Source organism: Capsicum annuum, chromosome 12, assembly GCF_002878395.1.
Source record: "Capsicum annuum cultivar UCD-10X-F1 chromosome 12, UCD10Xv1.1, whole genome shotgun sequence".
In the NCBI taxonomy this organism is placed as follows: domain Eukaryota; kingdom Viridiplantae; phylum Streptophyta; class Magnoliopsida; order Solanales; family Solanaceae; genus Capsicum; species Capsicum annuum.
In genome coordinates, this window is record NC_061122.1 from 225,649,009 (window position 1) to 225,669,837 (window position 20,829).

The 20,829-nt window shown below is 34.6% G+C and overlaps 2 protein-coding genes across 2 annotated transcripts; one reads left to right on the plus strand and one right to left on the minus strand.

Annotated features, from left to right (window-relative positions):
* Nucleotides 1-1,815: 1,815 nt before the first annotated feature.
* Nucleotides 1,816-8,687, plus strand: LOC107850204 (vacuolar-processing enzyme; the record flags this gene model as incomplete). The annotated part of the gene is given in 10 exon segments (NM_001324664.1): nucleotides 1,816-1,842; nucleotides 1,845-2,050; nucleotides 5,213-5,377; nucleotides 5,451-5,607; nucleotides 6,635-6,720; nucleotides 6,820-7,019; nucleotides 7,453-7,501; nucleotides 7,741-7,947; nucleotides 8,176-8,382; nucleotides 8,505-8,687. Coding segments are annotated over 9 exon segments (1,460 nt in total), but the record flags the coding sequence as incomplete, so codon positions are not given.
* A 616-nt stretch (nucleotides 8,688-9,303) lies between these two features.
* Nucleotides 9,304-19,655, minus strand: LOC107850205. Its single transcript, XM_016694621.2, has 4 exons — nucleotides 19,562-19,655; nucleotides 18,012-18,380; nucleotides 12,817-12,975; nucleotides 9,304-10,025 (listed from the first exon to the last, which is right to left on the minus strand). Exons 2-4 carry the CDS (start codon nucleotides 18,282-18,284, stop codon nucleotides 9,669-9,671), a joined length of 789 nt encoding a protein of 262 aa, XP_016550107.1. The 5' UTR covers nucleotides 18,285-18,380; nucleotides 19,562-19,655; the 3' UTR covers nucleotides 9,304-9,668.
* Nucleotides 19,656-20,829: the final 1,174 nt, after the last annotated feature.

Consider the following 20,829-nt stretch of genomic DNA (forward strand, 5'->3'; position numbering starts at 1 on the left):
TTATGAGATAAATATAATATTATTTTATTTTATATTTTTCTAGATGTATTAGTTAGTTTCGAGATTATTTATCTCAACTTTTATATCATAACGATGAAGTAAGTTATCTCATATACACAATGAGATAACTAATTTTGGAGTAATTTCTTTCCACCTACACGACCCCTGAGTTCTACAAGCCAACGTGTTATGCTACTAGCATGATTTTGTATTTTGTATTCGATCCGACTAAATTTAAATTTGTATCAAAAATCTCATATTGGATTAAAATACGCTTCTTAACGTAATTGCTACAACCTTTTATCATCAGAGATGAAAGATTACTTATTCCTTCACCATAATTGGTCGATTCGAGAAAGTAGGTGTGATTTTAATTATAGATTAAAATAGGTTTAAAAGAATTCTACAATTTTTGTTAAATTAAATATACATCATCTGCGAAATATTTTAACGGAGACTAAAAAGATTCATTCTAACAAACTTAAAATATGATTAAAAGATTATTTTAAACTTATACTACTAACCAGTAAAGAAATTGTCATGAAGATAGCCGTATACATCCTGTGATCCGATTTTTTCCCCAAATCACTCATAACAAAAGTTTTAGGGATTATTTGGTTTGAACATAAGTTATGCCTAGATTAGTTACTTTGAAATTAGTTATTTTGATATTATTTTTTAGTAGTTGTTTGACTTGTGGTACTAAAAATAATATGCATTGTATTCTTTAAAAAAAAATATTATTTATTTACAAAAATACCCTTCACCTTATATATGTAAAAAGTGATAATCAAAAGATTTAGAGTGTACAACAACAAAAACCCAATATAAATTATCCTAAAATTACTATACCACCAAAATGATGAAATAGCTTATCTCAATACCATTTGCTAATTTTGAGATAAGTTATTTCAAACTTGATAATAACTAAATAAGACACCTTTATATCTAAATTATTATTTTTATTTTTAAATTATTTATTTTAATACCTCCAAATCAAATGATTCGTGCACACTTCTACTACCAAGCATGAGAGAATTTTATTGATTACTTGTCTCATATTCCAACCACTCCCTGACTTTAAGAATAAAAAAATCTACATGATTCATAATAAAGCACAAATTCTTCTTCCAATCTCAGCCGTCCACGTCACGTCAATTAAGTGTATTATTCTATCTAGATATTTTCTGCAATACATTTTATAAAATATATTTATGTGTATTATTTTTTAATTCAAGTGAAAAAGTATTATTAATTCTTTTTATTTATCATATTTCACCTTACAAAATTAATTTGATTAAATTTTAAAACTAAATTAAAATAAATTAAATCGGGTGTGGAACCAAAATTAAGGGGGTTCAAAATCGAAAAAATGTGAATAAAAAAATTAATCAAAAAAGGTTTAACGTCTATTATATATATATAAAAAATAATTTTAAACTTGTACTAATAGTATAATTTTTCGCCGAAAGAAGTTTGGATGACCCCCTCACTATTAATTAGCTCTGTCATTAGATTAATTTATTATTTAATATTTTAATCTTAAATATTTAAAATTATATAAAATGGTAATTTTTCTCGCATTAATATAATGAGAAAAAGTTATATCTTAAAATTGGTCAATTAAAACGCGACTAGTAAAAGATGAATTAAAGGAGTAATTTATGATAATTAAAAACAATTTAACTTAATGATTATAGCACTATCTTGGACAGCAAATTTCAAATATATTTTTTTAAATTATAGTATCAAATCAAATGGTGCCACGTGGAAGGAAGCGAGTAGTATATAATATCCCATTAGCAGAAAAACTTTACAATACTTTTATTTATTGACCAATAATATGAATGATCAAGTCGCCGGGATTCTCTTCATCGTCGGACTTTCCGTCACCGTCGCCGTCGCCGTCACCGTTGTCGACGGACGGAATGTTCTAAAACTTCCGACGGAAGCTTCTAGATTCTTCGATCATGCCGACGATGATTCCGTTGGAACTAGATGGGCTGTTCTTCTTGCCGGATCAAATGGTTATTGGAATTATAGACATCAGGTCGTTATTTTCTTCTGATCTACTTTGTTATATCTAGGTTTTTCGAATTTCATACCTCAAATATCTAAATATCTCGATTTTTTTTGAGTTTAATACCTCAACTTTTATATAATATCTACAAAGTTGTAAGTATCGGTTTTTTTTTTGAGTTTACTTATCAATTATCTTGATTTTTTTTTGAGTTTCATACCCGAATTATCTCATGATATCTAAAAAAAAAAAAAATATCTTGGGATATTACCTCAACTATCAAGTATCTCAACTTTTTGAGTTTCATACCTCAACTATTTTATAATATCCGAAAAGTTGTAAGTATCTCGATTTTTTTGAGTTTGTACCTCAACTATCCTATGATATCCAAAATTTATATCTCAGTTTTTCGAATTTCATATTTGAACTACCTTATGATATCAATAAGTTGCAAATATCTCAATTTTTCGAGTTTCATATGTGAACTATCATAGTTTTTTAAATTTCATATATGAACTATCTAATAATATCTAAAGGTTGAAATTATCTCGATTTTTTGAATTTCATATCTGAACTAGTTTATAATATCTAAAAGTTGTATATGGATTTTTCGAGTTTCATCTCTGAACTATTTTATGATATCTAAAAAGTTGTAAATATCTTGTTTTTTTGAGTTTCATACCTGAACTATATTGTGATATCTAAAAAGTTGTATCTCAATTTTTCGAGTTTCATATCCGAACTACCTTAATTATCTCGGATTTTCAAGTTTCATATCACAGCTTTTCAAGTTTCATAGGTGAACTATCTAATAATATCTAAGGTTGAAATTATCTCGATTTTTTGAGTTTCATATCTGAACTAGTTTATAATATCTAACAGTTGTAATTATCTCCATTTTTCTAGTTTTAGATCTGAACTATCTTATGAGATCTAAAGAGTTGTAAGTATCTTGTTTTTGTGAGTTTCATACCTGAACTATGTTGTGATATCTAAAAAGTTGCAAGTATCTCAATTTTTCGAGTTTCATATCCGAACTACCTTAAGTATCTCGAGTTTTCAAGTTTCATATCACAGTTTTTCGAGCTTCATACCTGAACTATCTAATAATATCTAAAAGTTGAAATTATCTCAATTTTTTGAGTTTCATATCTGAATTATTTTATACTCCTAATATCTAAAAAAAATTGTATCTCAGTTTTTTGAGTTTCATATCTGAGCTACCTTAAGATATCTAAAAGTTGTAAGTATCTCAGTTTTTCGAATTTCATATCTGAAGTATCCTATGATATCTAAATGTTGGAAGTATCTCGGTTTTCAAGTTTCATATTTGAACTACCGTATGATATCTAAAAGTTGTAAGTATCTCGGTTTTTCAAGTCTCATATCACAGTTTTTCGAGTATCATACCTAAACTATCTAATAATATCTATTTTTTAATCAGTGTCAAGTTTGTTTTCCTTGTGATTTACTTGATTATATTTTATTATGATATCTGAAAATTGTAAGTATCTTGGTTATTGGAGCTTCATACATGAACTATCTTATTAGATGTGCGAGTTTCTAAACTGAACTTTATAATGAACTATTTATCAAAGTACACCTTAACTATTAATTGTTTCCGTTTTCTACCTGAAATATCACGATCCTTCGTAGTTTAGGTAGAAAAATGGGAATATTTTTATGATATCTAAAAGTTGTATCTCGTTTTTTCGAGTTTCATACATGAACTATATTATTAGATGTGCGAGTTTCCTAGCTAATTATAATTAACTATTTATCAAAATGTACCTCAACTGGCAATTGTTTCCTTTTTCTACGTGAAATTTTTTTTTTTTTAAATCAGTGTGAAGTTTGTTTTTGTTCTGATCTACTTCATTTTGTTTTTATAATATTTGAAAATTGTTTTTTCTTTTAAGATTTAACAGTCAATAACACATTTAAATATTGATTTTCCGAGTTTTAAACACTTCCAATATCAGTGTCGTTCAGCTAGAAAAAGGTAACGATTGATAGCTAAGTTGTGTTTTCATAAATAGTTGGTGATAGTTCAGCTAGGATACTCATATGTAGTTGAGTTATGAAACTCGAAAGATTGGATACTTTGTGACTTTTTGAGTTTTATACTGATCTATCTTATCAAGTATGTGAGTTTCTCACCTGAACTATCACAAACTATTTATAGAACACTCCACTTATTCTACTTTTTCAGGTAGGAAAAGAGAAAAACGGATAGTTAAGTTGTGTTTTGATAAATAGTTGGTGATAATTCAACTAGGAAACTCATACATAGTTCAGGTATGAAATTTGATGTTATGTTTAGGAGATGAATTGTAAATTGAGCTGCTTGAATAATTTATTCTTTGTTTGGTTGAATGAGCTAGTGAGATAACACTGCACTTGGATGATTTCGCATGTTATAGGTTTTCATTTGATGTAAATTCGTCAAAGCTCGAGAGTTTAGTAAAAGGTTATAGTCCAGTTATTAGAATGTGCACCTCAGTTATATAAATATTGTAGTATTTGCTAGCATCAAAAGTTATGGACTGACAATTGTTTGGATGCAGTGAAATACTTCTAAAAGCTAAATTTTCATCATTGTTAATCTAAAATTTGTTTGAGCATGGGAGGGGACATTACTGGTGAGCATCACAAGAGAGAAATTTTCCTATAATATCATTTGAGACTCGCGGGCACTCTCCCACATAGATTTTCTTATTCTTCTTTGGATTCTTTTCTTCCATTTGTCTTGTTCGCGTCTTCTCAAGAAGCTTGTAAGAAAAACGGCTTTCATGTGAATTTGTTATGCCCACTAAAGAAATTAAGAGTGCTCGCGTTCAGATCTTAGCATACTAGATAGTTTGGAACATGCGATCCTTTGTTATTTTAAGTCCTCGTCCTTTGGTGGTACAGTTGACAATCAGAACTTTTTTCTTGCACTACACTTTTACGAAAAATAAGATTAGTGTTTAGCTTTCAAAGCTTGTGAAACTCATCCCATTAAGACAAACCAGCCAGTAAAAAATAAATCAGTTTTACTAAGACAGCATTTTCCATCTCTTTGGTAGGTTATATTTGGGACTAGAGAATGGAATAAACCGGCTCCTAACTGTAACTATTATGGAGTGTCTTTAAATTTTTTTTTTTTTCTCTACATTTACTGATCCTTATCGACCTTGACATTTGTATCAGGCTGATGTATGTCATGCATATCAGCTGTTGAGAAAAGGTGGTCTCAAAGATGAAAATATTATTGTCTTCATGTATGATGACATTGCTTACAATGAAGAGAACCCGAGACCAGGAGTTATCATTAATAATCCTGCTGCTGAGGATGTTTATGAAGGAGTTCCTAAGGTAGGTGGTTTTTGTCATAGTTTAGCATATACCTAAACTATACTCCCGTCTCATGTGCTATCTCTCGAGGCAGGATTACACTAGAGATGATGTTAATGTGCACAACTTTTTAGCTGTTCTCCTTGGTAACAAAACTGCTCTTACTGGAGGTAGCAGAAAGGTGGTGAATAGTGGTCCAAATGATCATATTTTCATATTCTATAGTGATCATGGTGGCCCTGGGGTGCTTGGTAAGTTGCTTATTTAAGTCTCCTTTGATTGTTGCTTTGCTTTCATATCTTGCACTTTTATACTAATTTTGTCATGAGTTCTTTTATAACCTTATACTAAGGCTTACATCTCCCCAAATCCCACTTGTTGGATTACACTGGTATGTTGTTGTTTTTAAGGCTTGCATCTGAGTCTGCAACTCGAGAACGTCAGGGCTGCATCTGAGTTTTTAAGGCTTACATCATGAGTTCTGTTTGTTTTTGAGTCCAGCCCTCCAAATCTTACCTCTCTCCAACCCGAACTGGAAAAAGTCAGGGAAAAATCTCCAAGATAAACAAAAACAAAAACAAAAAATGCACTTTATTCTCCTGGATATAATATTACAGCTTAACCTTTCCTCCTTCATCCTTATTGATTATCACATGTCCGATTTTTATAATATAGATAGCCATGGTGAATAAATCATCAGTATAGGGCTTCAACATAATCTCTGTCTTGTCTCTTTGTAGTATTTGTTCATGAGCCACTTTCGCTTTCAGTCATCAAACTTTGAATTGAGAACCTACGTCTGTAGTTCTATATTGTGTGGATCAATTAGAAAGTGGTATTTTCTTGAAGTGAGTTTTAACGGATACTCCCTTTGTTCCACTTTGGCACTATTTTCTTATTAGCTAGTTCCAAAAAGAACAACACATTCCAATATTTACTTACTGAGAATTGAGAAGCTTTTATAGTTGCACAAAGGATATAACATGATTAAAACCATAGGTTTCAAAGTGTTATAGGCCTAAAAACGTCAAACGATATTTAAGACCACAAGATTCAAAGTCTCCTTTCCAATATCGAACTTTGTGCTAAGTCGAACCACGGCAAACAAAATGAGATGGTGGGAGTATAAGACATTTAGATAGAATGTCCTCCTTTTAAGTTTTGCACGTTTGCTGTCAGTCAGTCATATTTTCATAAACTTGGTTTATTGAATTATAGGTTGACCTACATTATATCACTGCCATTTTTACATATCTACTATACTGTTATGTGTACTAGGGATGCCTACCAATCCTTATCTCTATGCAAGTGATCTGATTAATGCGTTGAAAAAGAAGCATGCAGCTGGAGCATATAAAAGCTTGGTGAGCTGTTAAATTCAATTGGATGTTTAATATTTTGAATTCACTTTATCATTTTCCCTTAATTTTTAAATTATTTCTTCTTTTGCTTACTATTTCCAGGTACTGTACATTGAAGCTTGTGAGTCCGGAAGTATATTTGAGGGCCTTCTTCCTACAGGTCTAAATATTTATGCCACAACAGCTTCAAATGCTGTGGAGAGCAGCTGGGGAACCTATTGTCCCGGAGAATATCCCAGTCCTCCTCCAGAATATGAGACATGCCTGGGTGACTTGTATGCTGTTTCCTGGATGGAAGACAGGTACCTGCAGCCAGCTTCTCGACTTTGCTAGCCATTTCATATTATTAATTTGGATGGTTTTGACTTTTGAGTTTTACTTGTTTTATTGCTAAATTACTATGAAGCTTGTTCTTGTCCTTTTTTCTGGTTTGCCTTGAATTCTCGAGATCTCTTGATTTTTTATTTTCTCAAGTCTTAGAGGTGGAATATTCTTATACTCAATGCAGAAGAATATGCCAATTGCAAACTAAATTACATGCATGTGAGTTGTGACTTGCCAATGCAAGGAGGGACTTGTTATACGTGGATTTCTGTTTTTGTTACTTGTCCTTTTTAAATTTGGATTTTACACTATGTTGTGGATTTTAAGTTTAAAGATTATGATTCTGCTTATAAATTATCACACTACCCCTATACTTTGCTGCTAAACCATTGTGTGTGTATTTCTGAGCAGTGAAATGCACAATTTGCGGACTGAAAATTTGAAGCAGCAGTATCACCTGGTAAGTGCTTTTGGACATTGAGAATTAGGTTGTCCAGCTGATGTGGCCGTTTAGAAAGGAAAAATAGCATTAACAAAATAATGAATTTAGAATGCTGAATATCAACTGTTGTTTAAAGAGAGAAGAACAAAGGGGTTTCACGAGTAACTATCTGATGATGTAGTTTTTCTCTATACTTCATTATGATGCCATTTTGAATTATTTTGTGTAGTTACATCTCTATTGCTGTTTCTTTGCAGGTCAAAAGGAGAACTGCTAATGGAAATACCTATGGTTCCCATGTCATGCAATTTGGTGATCTACAACTGAGTATGGAGTCTCTGTTCAGCTTTATGGGTACAAATCCTGCAAATGATAACTACACTTACATAGATGACAATTCCTTGTGGGCATCGTCAAGGGCTGTCAACCAGCGTGATGCAGATCTTTTGCATTTCTGGGACAAGGTATGCTCCACCAGTTTTTGTGGTTTTATTTTTTGGTAGAGCTCAGAGATTATTAGTTTTGAAGAAAACGAGTGTGTACCACACATAAGAACAGATTGTAATTCTTGGGTCTTATGTGTTCATGTATTAATTGGCTGCTTACAATATCATAATGAGCTGAGTAGCCATTGCGCCTCTAATGTGAAATGCTTTATTGCTGATTTCCTATTCTTCCTCAATGCTGAGCAGTTCCGCAAGGCTCCTGAAGGCTCTGCTCGAAAAGTTGAAGCTCAGAAACAATTTACTGAAGCTATGTCACACAGAATGCACCTAGACAACAGCATTGCCCTTGTGGGTAAGCTCCTTTTTGGAATTCAAAAAGGTCCTGAGGTGTTGAAGCGTGTTCGATCTGCTGGTCAGCCTCTTGTTGATGACTGGGCCTGCCTTAAATCCTTTGTAAGCACCAAAAGACTGCAATCTCATATAGTTTCTTACTTATTTGAGATCTGGTTCATCGTCTTAGTTTGACTGAATGCACATTATGCCTCGGAAATTAAACTAATCTATCATACCTGCAGGTAAGAACATTTGAGACACACTGTGGATCGTTATCCCAATATGGAATGAAACATATGCGCTCCATTGCCAATATCTGTAACGCTGGAATTCATACAGAGCAGATGGTGGAGGCATCAGCACAAGCTTGTCCTAGCATCCCCGCCAATACTTGGAGTTCTCTCCACAGAGGTTTTAGTGCATAAATGCCATGGAATGTGCAGTCTCACAGTTTGATGCTGGTAAAAATAAAAGTTACCATCTCAGTGTCATTTCGCGTCCTATTTGTAAATTGCGATTTGATCCTGATATTAGTGAAGTGTACCATTATTGGTATCAAGAATCATGTATTGATTGTAAATTGGTACTCTGGTTGGCATAACGAGCTACCCTGTAAATATAGCTGAAAAAGCAAACCATATCGTCATGTTTGTTTGTAAGCACATTTCTCATTGTAAGCAAGTGGTAAGTCCTTAATAGTATGGGATTTTTTTCTCATCGTAAGCTCTGGCATGCTCTTCTTTGCAATTTCGTAAATCAAAGTCACATATCTTGTGGGTAATGCTAAGATGTTGCCAAAAATAGCAAGCATGCTCCATGTATCATATGTAAAAATGTCACCAGTGCGTTAACATAGATGCATGTACTTCAGTCATATGAAACTTCAAACTTTTAGACTTCATCAAGACTTAACTTCAAACACGTATGTTCTTCTGAACTGGATAGACATTCAAACATTTATAAACTTAGACCATAAACAGTACAATTCCCATCTCATGATCTTCAGATTTAGTTCTAGGAAGGAGAATGCATACCCGTGTGTTTCCCTTAAGACAAGAAAGATAGGATATTACTCTTGTAAGTAAAACAAGATTAGTTCTAGTACAAGAAATACAAAAGGATCATTGACCTGGAAACAATAGTAGAGCAGACGATTTTGCAATGACCAAAAGAAGACACAACCCATCAACACTGATATATTTATATTCTTAGACCGACTTAAAGACTCGCCAACAAACAGATTACTATACAGGCAAAAAAGGAGGTGGAAACGGAGAGGATTGGGGGTAGGGGTCGGGGTCGGGGTAGGGGATAATACACTGACCAGATCAACTATCCACATTAGTCTCCATAGAGCACTAAAACAAAAAGGATGAGTTGTTTTGATTTGTCAACAGTTTATGATATCATTGGCTAGAGACAACAACAGCATTTTCATCAGCTGGTGCCGAGTCAGCAGCCGACTTCTTTGCAAGAGACTTGGGAATGTCAAGATCATCTTGCACGCAACGTTGCTGAGGGTGGGAAAGAAGCGTACACATATGACGGAATAGGACACGAGTAAGCCCCTGACCACTCTCAAATATGTAACCCTCATATTCACTGACATGTTCCAGGGCCTCGACAAGGGCATCATACACCTTTTGAGGGCAATTGTCGGGTCCAGGCTTGTCATGAAGGTAAACTACGTCCAAAGTGAAGAGCTTTTGGGTCGCAGGCCATTGATGTTGTGGTGGTGTAGATGATCTACAATATAGAAGTACCTGCATAATAAAGAGAATACATGTTAATTAAAACTTCCTAGCAACCAATGTACGGAGAGAGAATAGTTTGCAAGCATTAGATGTTTTACGAAAATGCATCACATTATCATTTTGCATAATGTTGGCCTAAGGGCTAAGACAAACTTAAATGAGGAAACATGGCCATTGAGGAGAGAGGCCTCATATTTGTGACTAAGTTGTAGTTGCTGTAATCCTTCAGCAGAAAGCATCTACTGAGAATGGTTCAATCTCATAAAAGTTGCCAGTAGATCAAAGAGAATAACATGATATCCTGAAGGCAAGAAACCATTTAAGATGCCACAAAAACACAGAAAGATAAAAATCCCGACTGATAAGGAAAAGAAAGATCTTGTAGTCACTCTCAGGATCACACATTCAAAAGATTCACTTAGCTTCTATGTCACAATCTATTGAGGTAATTTCAGAGCATCTGGCACTGAACGAAGCAGTACTTCTAAATTTTGCTATTGTAACAGACTTATTACTATCGGTACGCGGCACAGTACTGTAGACATGAAAGAATAGAAGAATCTGCACACGCAACTCAAATGTAATCTTAACACACAAGCAACTGTGTTGGAGGTTTCTTGTATAAATTAGAACTTCTCGGTCAATAAACTATTAGTTGAAGGAGGTGACAGCGGTGCTTATGCTTGTAATATGACCTTGATACAAGTAAGGGCCTTTTCTGAAGGAAGAAGAAGATACTTTTATGCGTATAGACACCTGGACCTACTCCCAATCACATCCTTCATTTGCCTTGACAAACACCATATGTTATCCTTATCTGATATATTTCACATCCAACTTAACATGAATCTGAATTGATGTGATCTTTCTCAGATTCACGTGATTTCAAGAAGTTTGCCTTCCCTTCTTCTCTAGCTTTTCTGCATCTGTTCCTCGTGATAGCGACTACCTAAAACCCACTATTAGATCTGATTCTTTTTCATCTTCATGTCTTTACATTATAGGAGTTGTTTCTCTATGCTTTGGCGGCCATGACCCAGTGTAAATATCTAATGCTGCCTGGAAGCAATTTAAAGCTTTCCTTGACAACCTTAATCCTGGAGATTAGTATCCTATTTTAGGCACCTTAAATTAGGTACTTCCCCTGCAGTGAGACCGAGCTCTTGGGCTTTAAAGTGTTTTAGCGCGAGAATTTACGGATGGAAAAGCAACATCTTTGTAAACTTTAAAGTCAGCAAGTTTGCCGAAATAAAAATCTCGTTTGAGGTGACTATGAGATGTGCAAACAAACAAAGCACATCTTTTGTTTTTGCATATACATAAGAAGCACTCCCACTAACACCATGATAGTTAATTTCACCATTACAGAATCAAGGACTAATAATGAGTAAGATGAATGACTAAACAAAGAAGAAGACGGATCCCTTAATTTTGTAATCTAGGCCGACTAAATCGACTATAGCAAAGGTGTTTCTTTTCAACAACAGCATGTACGTAACCTTATAACCTCTCTATTTCGAGAAACACCAATTTAGCTCAAAAATAATAAGCATGAAATAAAACAAATAAAAGGAAAGAAGAAAATTACATATTAACTTCAACAAAAGAAAACTACATTATTAATCATAAATACAAGCTATGTTGCTCGGACTCTTTAAAAATGTAAATGGGTGTGTGTCAGATTCACCAAAGCTAGTGTTTTTTTGGAGAATCCGACGCGGGTGCGGCACAAAAAGTGAAGAATCCGCGCAACTTAGAATACAAGTATATCAAGTAGTCAATCTATTTTCCCCCTTCAGTTGGATCTATTAGCTTTCTGAGAACAATAAAAAATTATGCTTAGAAACCATCTTTGCATTTTATTCTGGAAAAGAACCCAAAGTACATTTCCAAAATTAGAATTATTTGCCCCATTCTCACGGTGGTTCTATGATATTTGGACTAATTGTATTCTTAATATCTTATTTGCCAAGATGACAGTGCATCAAGAGTAGTCACTCAGACGGTGCTTGTTCTCTGCAACCGAAGACTCAATATTGGTTTTGAGACGCAGAAAACCATAGATGTATTTCACTTAACAGATTTATTGCAACATGTGCCTTATTATATATAGAGAAGGTTACCGCAGGGAAAGGTTTAGCTTTGCAGCATGTCACTGGGAACAGTTGGACTTGAGGTGGAGAAAGCTTTGAAATTTAGCAGTGAACATAATATCTAGGTTAGATAATCAATGAAAGGAGAAAAAGAGAACAGAACGAATAAGTGCAAGAATTCAAAAAGGTTACTTTACTTCAAGCTTCAAGTTCTTAGTCAATAACAGTATAACACCACTGTTTGCCAAAAGGTAATAACAAGCTCTTTAGCAGCATTCTCGCCTACTTTTGTCCAATGTCTTGTTTGTAAATTAAAAGGATCAAATTTGAAAGGAATTTAGTAATATAAAGGACCTTCTCAAAACCCATAATCACCTCCAACAAGTTGTTGACAACTACCAAGGCAACTCGTATGCCATTACTTATTGCTATAATACTATCACCAGCTGATGAAGCATAGCCATTTTTCTTGAGCTTACGTGCGCAGCTTAATAGCTAAGAAGTAATTCTAGAGAATAAAACACATCTGCTCATTACATTGCACCATGAAAGAGTAGCCGATTTACCATGCGTCATTCATATGCTAAATAACATCCATCATTTTCTTGGCAAACCAAAATGTTAACTTTCCCAATATCAAAAATTCATAATAAGATGTGCAAAAATAAATAAAATGAAAAGACAGACATGGCTAAACACATCCTTACCACCCTGAGTATCCGATTTTGTGCACGTGACTTTTTCGCTTCATGAGCCGCCACCCGAAATAGTTGAGTAAGGTCTGCATGGCCACAAGGTGAATCTACTGCAATACCCCGACATGCAGGAACTACCGAGTCAATGTCACTAGTAAACTCTTTCCGAACCTTCATTAACAAAAATTTGAGAAGATGAGTCAATTTCAATATTCTAAGTACAACTATCTTCCCACCAGTAAATTGGAACAGGAAGATATGGAGATGATAAGATAATTTAAGCATGCTATAAAAGTTTTAATGACAATAAGAACATAAACATATTGCAGAGCAGCTCTTGGCAGCCATCAATAAAAGCTAGCATAATTTTATAGTACTATTCGAAATCATTCATCAAACTGGAATATGTACAGCATAATAGTGAAGGGGAAAGTGAAGAAGAAAGTGCATCAAAGTTAAGGAGAGATTCTAAACCACTCATACACTTTCACAAACTCCATCAGAGCAATTTCATACTAAGAAGCAGGATTCTACCTCCTAAAAAGCAAGTATTCCTACCAGTATCAACAAATTGTTTCATGCTTGCGATGATTAAGTTTGAAAAGGTGTACGACAATAATATATAGTGATAAAGAATGAAAGCAATGCGTTGATACAGAATCTGAAGTATCCTCCACCACTACCTGCATCAAATTTCTTTAAGAACTCTAGAAAGACTACTCCATTGCAAGGTTAGAGTGTGGCTAACCAAAATGGTTTAGAGGATTAATGCACCACCTAAAGTTGCATGATTTGGATGGCTAACAGCTCATGAAGCATTTCTAACTCAGGAGGTATGACAGAGAAGGGGATACACCTTCCATACAATTGCATTATGGAGGTAGGGGGACGACCCGGTTCATACCTACTCCGTAGGTGTCGGGGAGGGGGGGACCACTCCGGGCCTGACCTACGCGCCCTCACCCCAGCTTCGCTGGAGGGGCGTTTCGAACCCCCGACCCTGGCACACCACGGTAAGCAAGCTTACCGCTGAGCCAAGGGAGGTAGTATTATCATATTATGGAAAGGATAGCAACATCAATTATACTACAATTCCATATCTGACATTCTTTGTCTATCGAAAACAATCTCTCCAACTCACAAAGGCAAGGTAAGGTCTGCCTACATTCTACCCTCCTCCTTGGACCCCACTTGTTGGATTGCACTCTGAGACGGAGCCAAGGTTTGAAGTTTACGGGTTTGGGATTCTAGTCCTTAAGTTACTAGGTTCTAACTAAATAATTTGTACATATTGAATGGATTTCTTAAGACAAATACATCATTTGAACCAAAAATACAGGGTTCGACCGAACCTAGGTATGTTGTTGTTGCATATCTAACAGTTTATATATTATAAGCATTACCCAAGTCAAACTTCATTCAGCTTTACAAGAACAAGGGTCGAGTGTGCGCACGCAGACCTTACTCCTACCTCAGAAGTCAAAAGTAGAGAGAGTTATTTCTAATAGACCCTCAACTCAATGAACAATAGTTCCAAAAAAGCAACAAAATCAGCAATACAACCAAATTAGACAATAATTGAGGTTCAATCAGTTTTACAAGAGAAAATAAAATAACATCGGATATTAACAGGACAGAAATTACAACAAAACAATATACTAAATCAAGGTCCAATCAGCTTTACAAGAGAAAACAAAATAGCAACAAATAGTAATGGAAACTACAAACAATATGATAATCGAGGTCCAATCAGCTTTGCAAGAGAAATCAAAATAACATTAAATAGTAAACATAATACAAACTACAACAAAGCAATCTGATAATCGAGGTTCAATCAGCTTTATAAGAGAAAACAAAATAGCAGCAAATAGTAACAAAACAGAAACTACAACTAAACAATACGATAATCAAGGTTCAATCAGCTTTGCAAGAGAAATCAAAATAACATAAAATAGTAAACACAATACAAATCACAGCAAAACAATCCAATAATCAAGGTCAAAACAATACAATAATCAAGGTTCAATCAGCTTTGCAAGAGAAAACAAAATAATATTAAGGCCTAATACACAAACAGGCCCTTTAACTTGGCCTCAAATCACATCTATGACCTTCAACTTTGGGTGTGCACAAGTAGGCACTTAAACTTATGTAAAGTTGAACAAGTAGACACACACGTCCTATGTGGCATAATACATGTAGGACGCCATGTAGGACAATAATTGACCATGTAGGACGCCACATAAGACATGTGCATCTGTTGGTTCAACTTTACACAAGTTTTAAGTATCTACTTGTGCACAACCAAAGTTGGAGGTCATAGATGTGATCTTAGGTCAAGTTAATGGGCATGTTTATGTATTGTGCCTAATATTAAATAGTAAACAGAACACAAACTACAACTAAACAATAAGATAATTGAGGTTCAATAAGCTTTACAAGGGAAAATAAAATAACATAAAATAGGGTGCTAAGAGAAAGGCTAAGTTAGCGGTTACGGCAACTAAGTCGGCAGCTTTTGAGAGCTTGTATGTGGCTTTAGAGGAGAAAGGCGGGGATAAGAAGTTGTATAGGCTTGCCAAGGCCAGGGAGCGGAGGGCTCGTGACCTTGACCAAGTGAAGTGCATCAAGGGAGGAGATGGTACTGTGTTGGTTGAGGATGCCCTCATTAAGAAGAGGTGGCAGTCCTATTTTCATAAACTTTTGAACGACGAGGCGGACAAATGTTTCGTGTTGGGGGACTTGGAGAAATCTGAGAAGTGTCGCGACTATGGTTATTGTAGGCGTATCAAGGTGGAGGAGGTCAAGGAGGCTATTCGCAGGATGCATCGGGGTAGAGCGATAGGGCCAGACGAGATTCCAGTGAATTTTTGGAAAAGCACTGACGAGGCAGGTTTGGAGTGGTTGACAAGGTTATTTAACATCATTTTTAGGGCGGCAAAGATACCTGAAGCGTGGAGGTGGAGTACGATGATTCCTTTGTATAAGAACAAGGGAGACATCCAGAATTGCAACAACTATAGAGGTATTAAGTTGTTGATTCATACTATGAAGGTTTGGGAAAGGGTGGTAAAGTTGAGGCTGAGAAGAAGTGTGACTATCTCTGAGAATCAGTTCGGTTTCATGCTAGGTCGCTCGACTACTGAGGCCATTCACCTCGTGAAGAGACTAGTGGAGAAGTAGGAAGAAGGACTTGCACATGGTGTTTATTGATCTTGAGAAGGCATATGACAGAGGGGTGTCCGTGGCGTACATTAGGTCGACTTAGGACATGTACGATAACGCGAAGACTCGGGTGAGAACGGTAGGGGGAGATTTGGAGCACTTTTCGGTTTTGATAGGATTGCACTAGGGATCAACTCTTAGCCCTTTTTTATTTGCTTTGGTGATGGATATTTTGACGCGTATATTCGAGGGGAGGTGCCTTGGTGTATGTTATTTGCGGATGATGTGGTACTGATTGACAGACTCGGGAAGGAGTTAACGATAAGTTGGAGATTTGGAGACAGACCCTTGAGTCTAAAGTATTTCGATTAAGTAGGACCAAGACGGAATATTTGGAGTGTAGGTTTAGAAAGGTGTCGCAGGAGGCTGACGTGGTTGTGAAGCTGGACTCCTAGGACATTCAGAAGAGGGAAAGTTTCAAGTATATAGGGTCTATGATTCAGGGCAATGGGGAGATTGACGAGGATATCACGCATCGTATTGGGGCGGGGTGGTTGAAACGGAGGCTCGCTTCGGGAGTTTTATGTGATAAGAAGGTTCCCCCGAAGCTTAAAGGAAAGTTCTCCAGAGTGGCAGTCTGACCAGCTATGTTGTATGGAGCCGAGTGTTGGCCAGTTAAGAACTCTAACATCCAAAAGTTAAATATGGCGGAGATGAGGATGTTGCAATGGATGTGTGGTCATACCAAGAAAGATAGGATAAGGAATGAGAGTATTTGGGAGAAAGTGGGAGTGGCCTCGGTGGAGGACAAGATGCGAGAAGTTAGGTTACGTTGGTTCGGGCATGTGATGAGGAGGGGCTCTAATGCTCCGGTGCGGAGGTGTAAGACACTAGCTAAGGATGGTTTTAGGCGAGGTAGAGGTAGGCCGAAGAAATATTGGAAGGAGGTGATTAGGCATGATATGGAGCAGTTACAGCTTACGAAAGACATGACTCTTGATAGAAAGGTGTGGAGAATGCGGATTAAGGTAGAGGGTTAGGGGTGAGAGTGCATCGATTATAATAAGGGAGCGTTCTTTATTTGTGTATGAAGTTTCCTGTTTGTGGTGCTGAGCGTTGTCTATGGTTTCGGATAGATAGTTTTTAGTTCTATCTTGTGGCTGTAGTATTATCTTATGGCTAGTGGCGTCAGTTTATTTTGCAGATTGTACTAGTTTATATACATTTCTGTTTTGTATTTGTTATACTGCTATCGATCCTAAGCCGTGGGTCTATCGGAAACAGCCTCTCTACTTCATATGAGGTAGTGGTAAGGTTTGCGTACACTCTACCCTCCCTAGACCCCATTATGTGGGAATACACTGGGTATGTTGTTGTAGTAGTAAATAAAATACAAACTACAACAAAACAATCCGATAATCGAGTTTACAAGTGAAAACTAAAAAACAACATAGTAACAGAAACAGAAACAATGACAAAACAATACGATAATCGATAACAAAAACAGAAATTACAACAAAACAATACGATAATCAATAACAGAAACGTGAAATTACAACAAAACAATCTGATGATCAAGGTTCAATCAGCTTTGCAAGAGAAAACAAAATAACACTAAATAGTAAACAATATTACAACTAAACAATCCAATAATCGAGTTTCAATCAACTTTACAAGTGAAAACAAAATAAAAACACAGTAACAGAAACAAAAAACACAACAAATAGTAACAAAACAATACGATCATGGAAGAAATTATTGTCGAAAAGTATTTACCCAGAAAGCGGATTTGGCAAGGCCAACAAAAGCGAAACAATGATCTGGAGGTCATAGATGTGATCTTAGGTCAAGTTAAAAGGGCATGGTTATGTACTGTGCCTAATATTAAATAGTAAACAGAACACAAACTACAACAAAACAATCCGATAATCGAGGTTCAATCAGCTTTACAAGAGAAAACAAAACAACAACACAGTAAATTACAACAAACAGCACTAAAACAATACGATCATGGAAGAAATTGTTGTAGAAAAAGTATTTACCCAGAAAGCAGATTTTCCAAGGCCAACAAAAGCGAATCGATGATCTGGATTAATAGTGAGTTTAGCATTGACAAAGAGAAGTATAGCCTGCTTAATTGAATCCAATCTAGTATACGGTCGACCGCCGGCAGCGGAAACTTTCATTTCAACGAGCGATTCATTGTCGACGTCTATACAGAATAGTATGTCTTCACTTGCTAAACGAATTGTTTCAAGTGTATAAGTAGATGCTGGTGGTTGTTGTGCTGAACATTGTCCATCCATTGCTTCCATTCTCCCTCCTCTCCCGCACACCAACAGTCACACAAATTGTACCTCCGCTCGCTTGCCTTTTTCACTGTCCTCTATAACAATTTTTCTCCCTTTGCCCTTTAAAGGATTCGGAAACAAGTTATTTCACAATTAATTATAAAATTTTAGTAATTTTTTTACGTTGATTTATGTGTGTTATTTTTTTTTTTCATTCGTCTCAAAAAATATATATATATATTTGATAATTATTTAATGACATCAGTCCTATTTTATGTTTGAGACAATTCAAACAAACAAACAACAATAAACACAATGTATTCCCACAAAGTGGGTCTCCGCTATCTCTGTCTCTGAAAGATTATTTACGATAGACCTCATCTCAAGATAAATAATAGTAAATAAGATCGTAATAAGAAGAGATAATTAAAAAGTAAATATTAATGTAACTTTAAGAGGATAATTTTGTAAACCTTGTAAAGTCATTATTTATTTTTTAGATTTCATGTTCAATTAAATGGCGCTATATAAAATAGAATAAAGGAAGTACTATATTTTGGAATAATTAATTTTTGAAATGAGTTACTTAGTTTAATCTAAAAATAATTTTGAATTAAGTTAATCACTGATATTAAACGATGTACCGGAGCTTATTCCGTTGGGAAACATGTTAATTCAGGATTAATTATTTTAGAGTTGTTAATTCACTTTAATATGAATAAATATAACATAATAATTTTGAGATAACTAAATTTGAAAATAAATTATCTCGCTATTTTGGCCATCAAAATATAAGATAAATTTATTCTAAAATAAATTTTGGAATTATTTAATCCTTTATTCTGGTACCAAATGAGTTTATAAGGATGTGGACAAAAACATATTGGGAAACAACGAAAAAATAATAATAACAATATTATTTAACTGTTGAAAAAATATTATATTAATAATTAGTAATACAATAACATAATAATGTATAATATTATTACTACCTCAATAATAATACTTTATTCAATATGAAAACTATAATAATAATCTAACTATTTTTAATAATAATCTAACTATTTTTTAACAAGTTAATAGATTAATTATAATTAAGTCGAGTTAGGCACTGTCCTAAGAAACTATTTCAGCAGTGTAAAATATTTTCCCAGGATTAAACAAACACTTTCCTGATTACTTAGAGTATATTCTGAGTTAAATAAAGCTTTCCTAATTAAACAGAGAATACAAAAATCAACAAAATCAATAATATAAATACCAATAAGTTAAATTAGAAAATTGGTTAAACAAATCCATACCAAAATTTATGCAGAGAATGAAGAGAAAAATGTTGGTGAAGGGAGAAAGAGTTGCTTGTTTCTATGTTTCTGATTGGTTGACCCCATTTAATGATATAACAATATAGAGAGAGAGAAAGGTTAGACGGTAACTTTTTTTTTTTCTTTTTTCTTTTCTTTCTCTCCAAGTAAATAATATGGCTCCTTTTTTCTTTTTCTTTTTCCAAATTCATAATAAATTATTTTGAAATAAATTATTTTTTCTACAATCCCTGCATTATTTTAAAATAATTTATATAAAAAACATTTTAACTTGTTGGATTTGCATGGACAAAATGCAATAGGTTTGGTGTCTTCTGGACTATGAACCAAACTTAGAAAAAAAAAATTAACTTACAGAATTATCGGTGAAATATAATATTTTTATGAACCGAATAACTCTTGTTGTAAGTTAGAGACTTTATCAATCACATTTTGATCGTAATTTTGTTGCTCAACGCGGTTTTGCACCAATAAGTCATGCGCGCGTCTGGTATTCATGAGAGCTCTAGAGACTAAAGTCAAAAGTCTCATGGGAACGACGTCATTCCACTTCTCATATAGGTGAATTCATCAAGTATACACTGCTTTAAATACACCATCCATAAGGACAATGAATTCATCAAGTATACACTGCTTTAAATACACCATCCATAAGGACTATGAATTCATTAAGAGTTAATAACTCATCCTTCCATTTTAGTAGCAATTCAAGTACTCTCAATAAGTACGCAGAGTCAATATCGACTTGTCATTACCCATATGAACCTACTTCATGGTATCTCCAATCACATAGGTTGGGTTACCATCTCTATTGACAATCATATTGGCCTTAACCTCATCTCTTTTGAGATTTGAAGAATTAATTTTCTTCCCACAGGTTTAGTCAGTGAATCGGCTGAATTCAATTTTGACTTCACATAATCAATGAAAATTATTCCATCTTTCAGCGGTTGCTTAACAATATCATGCCTCAATTTCATATGCATGTTCTTACAACTGTAAGATTTATTCTTTGCAATAGCAATTGTGGCTTGACAATCACAGTGTATATACACAAGAGGCATCAGATCATCTTTTTTAAAAGGAATTTTAGACAACGGTTCATCCTTTCTCAAAGGGATATTAGATAACAGATCATCCTTTTTCAAAGAGATATTAAACAATAGATCATCCTTTTTCAAAGGGATATTAAACAACAGATTATCCTTGTTCAAAGGGCTATGAGGCAACAGATGATCCTTTTTCAA

Excerpts from the sequence above, each read along its gene's own strand:
- LOC107850205 (XM_016694621.2), bottom strand. The coding sequence starts at position 18,284 with ATGGAAGCAATGGATGGACAATGTTCAGCACAACAACCACCAGCATCT. Across the intron at positions 12,976-18,011 it reads TTGGAAAATCTGCTTTCTGG|GTTCGGAAAGAGTTTACTAG; the intron begins GTAAATACTTTT and ends TTGTTAATGAAG. Across the intron at positions 10,026-12,816 it reads AAAATCGGATACTCAGGGTG|GTACTTCTATATTGTAGATC; the intron begins GTAAGGATGTGT and ends TTTATTATGCAG.